The sequence below is a fragment of the Salvelinus sp. IW2-2015 genome, linkage group LG20, assembly GCF_002910315.2.
Source record: "Salvelinus sp. IW2-2015 linkage group LG20, ASM291031v2, whole genome shotgun sequence".
Classification (NCBI taxonomy): Eukaryota; Metazoa; Chordata; class Actinopteri; order Salmoniformes; family Salmonidae; genus Salvelinus; species Salvelinus sp. IW2-2015.
The window spans coordinates 33,565,685-33,574,118 of NC_036860.1; the positions used below are offsets into that span (position 1 = coordinate 33,565,685).

Sequence of the window (8,434 nt, forward strand, 5' to 3'; positions counted from 1 at the left end):
ATTCTAGTTGCCCATTGATAAAATCATCTAGTTGCCCACTGATAAAATCATCATCACGTTAGTTGGATTTATTGTGGTTAAACATTCAAAGTTAAAGCATCATTGTTTGTTGTTTATGGCAAACAAGAGAGCGTACACAATTTCAGATGCTGCTTCTTCTTGGAATAAACTACACTTCCCAGCACTCTATTCGGTATTAGTAACAACCACTTTGTAAGGCTGCTTATGGTCTATCCTATGAAATTGAAGTTTATTTGCAACCAATGGATCCAGCTTGTAGTTGTTATACAGTTTGCACGCAGGTGATAGTACAGAAGTGATTTCGTGCAAGTTTTGTTTCCGTTCAGAAATCCATTTTTTTGGTGTTGTGGGTTATCACGAGCGGTCTCAAACTTTGAGTTATTTGGAAAGCAAGTTATTGAATCAGCACGCGCTCACAGGCCTGGATGTTCAAGTGTTGAGTGTACGAGCTAGCTATTTAGCTAGCTAGGTAGCTAACTTTACTGTCATCAGCGGGTGCAAAATGCGACGTCTAGAGTTCTAAACGATGCAATTCGCATTCTAGGGTGCAACTTGTTTTGCAGAAACTCAATTTAACGCAAATAGCTTTGCTTGAGCTGAACAACAGCACTAGCTAACGCATATAGCTACGTTAGTTAGCTAGCTCACTTGAATCTCCTCAAGACGTGACGGTGAGCAGCTAACTAGCTCACTTGAATCTCCTCAAGATGACTGTGAGCAGCTAGCTAGGTTAACCCTTTGGTGAAGAATGGCTGGCACGGTAATGGGCGTGGGCACTGGGGTTTTCCTCATTGCTCTTATCTGGATTGTGGCTCTCGTGCTCGGGATGATCCTTTTGAGAGCTACTGGACCAGCTAAGTAAGTTACCGGTAGTTGTGAATACATACACACATGCAGGCCTAGCTAAATAGGCTACCTAAACACAGTTTTTACACATTATCTTGTGCAGACATGATYCCACACTGTACATTTGCATTGCCCCGAATAGCCTGCTTCTACAACCGCCATGCCAAGAGGTGAAATCACAGGATCATAGGTGTATGCTGTACTGGCTGTTCCACATCAAATCCCTGGCCTACACTTTTGTGGACTATACTGTACATTATCAAMTATTTCAGYGGGATTATAATGTATTTCAGAGATTATATCAAATAGTTAGGCCCTACATGTTTTATACAGGTGTATGGCTATTGCARTTAGGCTAGCCCAGGGCCGTTTAACGGTCTACTGTCATTCGACTTTAGACCAGCCTGCTATTTGCACTGTTACTGGCTAGGTCACATGTTTCTGACTGCTACTGAAATGGTTATGTCAAGATTTTACTCTGAGAAAATMAATTGATTCACTAAAACGTGTAAAACGGGGTTAGTTTACTGGTTATACATATTTGATTGGGCTGATTGATGTTGATTGCAATGACCTTGGCCTAATTTGCATTAGTCCTAAAGAACACACAATCAAAAGTGATTACCAGTCGAAATATTTGAAGAATACAATTTGACCCATATGATATTAATGATATTTGTATATTTTTTTTAACAGGCTAGGCGTCATCCCTGTCTTCCTGCTGGCCTTCATTGCCACTCTTATCCTGGTGTTCTTCCCCCGCAGCTCAGAGACTCCGTCACCATTCAAAGACATCGAGGTAAGTAATATAACTGTAATACAATTGTAATGCACACACACGCACGCGCAAGTGTACTCCAGCGTAGAGGCAGCCAYCTGCAGAAGGCTCTTGGGTGTCAAAGGTTCTCTGTAGAAGTGGGAGCCACRMGTGTCATGTGTTTTCTAATATTGATACTCAACTAGGGATGGGCATTTCAGATTTTTACTTGAGTACTCGACTGAAAAAACCCATATATTTTTAGAACACAAGGCCCGCACTGGAAAGAAATATGTGTGCATTTATCTATAGGCCTATGCCAACAGTGCGCGACAATGMCTAATTTGTTATAACCATTATAGATAACAAATCCTAATTAATTTAGCAGACAAGACACTCTTATTTCCCGAGCCCTTATCACAGTCTAGACACCTATTTTATAGTAAAAAAAGAAAAAGATGTGATATAACAGAATAAAATATAATATTTTTCCAAATGAAAAAAGTTGCCACTGCGAAGTGATGAGCATCTCACGTCTGGAACAGTTATTCTCAGTGATCATTTGAAACGGGGCTCTATTAAGCGAGTTGAAAGACACATTTTCTTCAGGGTTACAAAACAAAATCTGTATTTTTGATATTCCGATGTTCGATTTAGTTTATTCTGCCTGTTCTTTGGAGTTTTCTAAATGGATGAACAATTTCACATTGAACACTGCGTGGTGATGAAGTACAATCACGACATCTGTTTGAATAGGTCTAGGCTTAATGATTCTGATAAATCTGCTCTTTGTGTTTATCAAACTAATATTTTTGCGTAGTTTCATTTTTGGAACTTGTCTATGTTTAGTGGGGTTATAGTTTAGGCTAAACAATTCTAAACGGCACTAGCGGTTCACAAATTAGCCAAAGCGAAAATAGACGGGACACAATCGTTCCAAAACTGCAGCTTGTTGGAACACATATCAGTCCATTTTGAATTTGTGATAAAACTGTTGTCATTTTGCAAGGAATGTTGCGTGTGTATCCCATCAGCTGGATACATTTTTATAGGCATCTATTTCTGTAGGCCTAACGAGAGCTTGAAAGAGAATTTAGGGAGAAGAACTGTGTYATGCTGSGCCATTTTTTTGTTGTTGGTGGTGCCCCGTAAATGCACATGTGCAAATAGAATACTAGAGTCAACGCAAATTAGCTTACTCTTCAAGACAACAAGTTGATGCTGTTGCTATACAACCTCTTGCTAACTAGTTAGCATAACAAATTACTAGTTAGACATTTTACAACTTTGGGTGTGTTCAATGTGGAGTGCGCTCGTAAATTCAGAGCGTTGTCAGATTGTCCGTTTTGTAAATTCAGAGTGTTTCACTCTCGGGGCGCACACTGGACGTTTGGGCCYAGAGGTAGAGTTGATTTGAGCATTCTGAATTTACAACAGCAGTCAAGGACCCAAGCTAACGTTGGCTAGCTTGCTAGCTACTTCCAGACACAAATYAGACCACACTGATCATTTTACTCGCCCTAGCAGAGGTGGGTAGGCTGTTTTTTATTTTTTCCAAAGCGTTGGTGACTAACTGTGCTGCTGGCAACAATTTAAATATGCTTTTTTGCCAACGTTTACTGACACTGGCCGTATTCAACGGGTGTTGAGCGCTCGTAAATTCATTATTCTGGGCTCTAATACACTCAGACGAGAGTTTCTCTGAAATCGGAGTAGATAGCCAGAGCGAATTTACGAAAGCACCCGAATGTCCATTGAGAACGCACAACGACTATACCACTTAGTTAAGCAAAGAAGGACGGGAATAATCAAGTCAATAAACGTTGGGTAGTTAGATAGCCTATAGTTAGAATACTGGCAAGTTTGATGTATAAGTAGCCAACGAACATACAGGTACTTACTGCTGTAATGATATGCTATGTGGGTCGTAAGGACAGAGTAGCTAACAAATTGTCAGCCAACATGTAATGTAACTTATTTGAAAAGTCATTACTTTATTACATTGCTCAACATTTTCTTAACATTTGTTATAATTAGTACATGCAATTCATTTGTATCTGCTCTCGTTGTACTTCGGCTGCATATTTTCCACCATTTTCTTCAAATCTGAAAACGATGTGAAGCCACGCACATTTCCTGAAGAATTGCATTATGGGCCCTAAGGTACGGAAATAGTGTCCTTTGTGTGTATACTTCATATTTTGGCGAATTTAGTACCTCATCCGGTAACTTTTGGTATACTAACTATATCCATAATATGACCAATAAGCATACTATATACTCAATTCACGTCACAAATAGTATGGTTAGTATGAGTATTCGAGCACAGCTACAGACAACTGCCCCATTGAATCATGCGCATAATATTCGTGTCATTATTAGCTAACCCATCTATGGAATATGAATAGCATATTGCGCTCATCAAATGATTCCCCTGAACAACACAGAGGGATTTGTCCCAAACAAGTAAACTGCAACCCATTTTTTTTGTCATGGTGGCTTTTGTTTTGTTTTGTGGCCCATGTACATTATGTAGGCCTAGCAGAGGGGCCTGTTGGCCCTGGCTGCAGAGCTGCAGTCAGAACATGTGGCGGTGTGTTTGTCATAAAGACCTGGTCTGGTTTATCTTTCCCCAAAGGCAGCGCAGCACAGACAGACTACAGCGCTTGCCTTTCCTGCTGCGCTGTCTGTGCATGGGAAAACCAGAAGTACAAAGAGGCATGGGCTGTGTCTCATAGGGTTGCCAAATTACGGGAACTTTRCATAAATTCCCTGGTTTTCCAGAAACCCTGGTTGGATGACTCCGGATTTCCTCACTATTCCAGAACACCTCCAACCGGGATTTCGGAAATACCAGGGAATTTATTGAAATTTGCAATCTAGTCTCAAATGACACCCTATTCCCTATTTAGTGGACTACTTTTGATAAGGCTCTGGTCAAAAGTACTGCACTATATAGGTAATAGGGTGCCATTTGGGCCGCAACATGGTTCTGTGCCTGTTTTCCTGTTAGTTTAGGCCAATGTGCAAGATCAGCTGACACACAGACCCGATGATTCAGGCAATCTATTTTCGACGATGCATTCATTATGCATTCTGTTTTTTATGTGAATAAATTCACTATTTGCTGTTCTGTCATGATACTTTAAAAATCTATTTTTCCACAGAAAAGTGTTAATGTATTTGGGTTTATGTAGTGAAATATTAATTGACTTTTAAATGAGTTTCAAATCTTAGGAATGTGTAAAWCAAAAACATATTTTTATTGATTTAAAAGATGACCGGTGGGGTGCATAATTTCTAGGCCATATTCAAATAAAAATAAACAAGCGTAGCTAAAATAGTTTTAATTCGGCTGATTGCACATTGTAATTAGTTGTGTCAATAGTCTACAACTGGTGTACTAAACTATCATTACATCAAAAACCATACAGTTCGGTATGATGTAGCCTAAGCCTATTGAAACACACAAGGGTAGACCTATTACACATGCAATTTGCTTTTAGAAGGTGGTCTTATAGAAGAGGCTCAACCAGTTATTCCTTACCACAGAGATCCTATTAAATTACATGTGACTTACCTCTGAATAACTAGCTACTGTGTGTGTGTTACTAAGAGAGTGTGTGTGTGACCGACCACGATAATGTGTGACTGTGTATGCATGTGTCTGTCTGTGTGTGTGTAAGAAACGGCTAACCTCTTGCTGTTAAACAAAAACAAAATATCACAGCGCCAATTAGGCCGGCCCCAGACAGGGCCTCCGTACCGAACGGCTCGATGCCACATTAATAAAACATGGGCCCCAGCTCTGGGCTCCGCTTGCTGGCTAATTGGCAAATTAGAAAATGAGATGCGTTAAATGAGAGAACACTGCATCCGCCAGAGACAATGCCCCTCCACCCCTGCCCCGAAGCTCCCACCAAGGCCCCAGTATCCTATCTTTAGTCAGCAGTAGGTTGTTGCCGCCTCGTAATATTTGGCATCTGTACGGTGGAGCAGGTCTTCAGGGAGTTGGGTCTCTTGGTTAGTCATCTCTTCCACTCCTCCCCCAGGTCCTTCTGTTTTGTTCCAACAGGCAACGCAGTATAACCAACAACTGTCCAAGTGTAACCTTGTATCTAAGTCATAGGGACCGCCAGTTAACACACTGGCTGGGAATTGTATTGACCAAGATGATGGAACATGGTGGACTCTTCTGTGATTTAGTGAATCATGTATTATATTAAATGAATCATATTAAGCCTAGTTAGTGTCTCTTTGAGGAAGGTTGGTCATAATGCATTCAAACTTTTTTTTGTGTGATTTGAATCATTTGTATTTTTGCGATTGTTTCAACTTACCAAAGTGTTTAGTTTTTTGAGCCATTTCACGTGGATGATGCAACACGTGATCATATTGTATACATTTAGAGTGATCATTATCTTTTAAAATAAGGCTTGTTATTACTCACATCATTATTAACAAGTCTCTTGCCCTATCATGTCCATTTATTGAATGAGGCCATGTTTGCTTGAGTACAATATAGTAACTGCCTGAAACGTGTGCATTTATAGAGCAACATGGGTCATGATCTACTAAGTCAAGTCAGACACRGTAACACATTTACCAAAGTCCATYTTAACATTTGGCTTATAAACATTTGGCTTCTAGTGAAGTAAGTGTGAGGAGAGAAGCCTGCCTTTCCTTCCCATTTCCCTCCAGCACTGATTACAGTGGCTCACTTGTGACATCTGTTGGAAGAAAGAGGAATTAGGATAATTAAAACACAAGTTACACATTTATCGGATATACACAGACCATCATCTATCCTAACTAACTCATTCATCATCCATTTGGACTTGGATCTACACTGAACCAAAATATAAAGGCAACATGTAAAGTGTTGAGGGGGTGGCTCATAATATGAGAAGAGTACTGTTAGTTTGGCTTTGTCTGTAATAAAGCCCTTTTGTAGTGAATAACTCATTCTGATTGGTTGGGCCTGGCTCCCCAYTGGGTCGGCCTGGCTCCCAAGTGGGTGGGCCTATGCCCTCCCAGGCCCACCCATGGCTGTGCCCCTGCCCAGTCGTGAAATCCATAGTTTAGGGTCTCATTTATTTCAATTGACTGATTTCCTTATATGAACTGTAACTCAGTAAAATCTTTGAAATTGTTGCATGTTGCGTTTTATATTTTTGTTCAGTATATTTGGTCAACCAATGAACTGATAACTGTATGAACATAACAACCCTATCTCTCTCTACTCCCGCAGATCGTGGACACTTTCTTCATCGGCCGATACGTCCTGTTGTCAGTGGCCAGTGTGGGCTTCCTGGTTGCTCTGTTTGGCCTGCTGCCACTGCATTTCCTGGAAGCCGTCTATGCCAAGCCCTTGAGAACCCATTAGAGCGGAAAGGCCAGGCCAAGTTGACCCGTTAGACTGGTGGCCAGGGCCGTATGTGCAGCACTGGAGATGAGAAAAGGCCAACTAAGAGGGGCCCTAGTTAAATGGAGCACCGGACAGGTTGGCACCTGAACCAAAACACAGGCAGGGCCAATGTTTTCTCTGCGGTCAACTGTTGTGTTTGTTTTGGGCCAAACAACATTAAAGATAGGCTAAAATGTTGCCTGGTATCTCACCCTAACATAGATMATATGTTTTGATGTTTTGTATATGGATAGCTATTAGTTTGAATTGTAMTGGTGGGGTAGCAGTTGCATTAATGGAATGGATTTATCTCTTGGGCCTCTGAAGTTCAGAGGATAAGACTGATAGCTGTAATTTAACTGTATGTATATTTTTGACATTCCTTTTTTTTTTACTGAACTTGTATTTTTTTTTTTTACAATACAAATATTTTATGAGACAACTTCATTAAACATTTCATTGTTGGTTATCCCGCCTACTGAAAACGAATTCCTTCTAGCAAAYTCATCCAGCATCAAAATGCCACTAAAGAACTCAGGCCTAGTCCTGCTGTAGCAGGCCCTGTTAAGAATATGCATAGCGCTGTTTGTCTACGTTCAGATGCAGCCAGGTGGCTTTTTGAGTGAGTTTGGTTAATTAAGATATCTTCTTTGATTACACTTCTCATAGCTGTCTGATTCATGAAGCCTCTCAAGTCAGTCAAGTAAATTGAATGAAGAGAGAACTGTCAGTAGCAATGCTGTGACATACTATGATGTGAAGTAGTAGCCCTCTCACATAGTTAAATGGAGTGATTGTGTTCATTAACTCCAGATGCATCTTGTGTTCTGTCACATTTGCCGGCATTTAAACCAGATAGATTGGATCTGCACTCGACTACATTGAAATGTAAATTTTTCAACTGACTGATGCCGTCTTTCTCGGTCTCATACCCCCAAACAATAAAACTAAGTGGGAAAGCACAAATTCTGGTTTTGCTGTTGTCCCACAAAAAACTTAATGCAGCATTTCTTTCCTTGAACAATGGGCGCTATTGTTTTTAAGTTATTTTGTAATTTCAACTCTCAGATAAAATTGCATAAATGCTCATCAGAAGTGTGCATTGTGTAGCGTTCACACGCATCTTCACTAATCCTAAAATGAGATGTAATCTCCAGGACAACAAACTGTAATCATACGGTATATCAAGTTTCCCTATATTACTCAGACGGCAAAAAATGTGATACTGGGAGGCCAGGCCTGTAGAAATATCGTGAAAGACATCACACAAAAAAAATCTATTCTAAAAGGAATCCAGTCACAAGCAGTAGGGGTACATTATTGGTAACATAGTACCATGAAACAAGCAGGTTTCCTTTTGCCCCTTAGAGGATAGTAAGTAACCTATAAGATGGATGTCTGCT

General features: G+C 40.4%; 1 protein-coding gene across 1 annotated transcript; it reads left to right on the forward strand.

Annotated features, from left to right (window-relative positions):
• Positions 1-247: 247 nt before the first annotated feature.
• On the forward strand, positions 248-7,500 carry LOC111981707 (transmembrane protein 218). Its single transcript, XM_024013108.2, has 3 exons — positions 248-879; positions 1,564-1,666; positions 6,876-7,500. Exons 1-3 carry the CDS (start codon positions 770-772, stop codon positions 7,008-7,010), a joined length of 348 nt encoding a protein of 115 aa, XP_023868876.1. The 5' UTR covers positions 248-769; the 3' UTR covers positions 7,011-7,500.
• Positions 7,501-8,434: the final 934 nt, after the last annotated feature.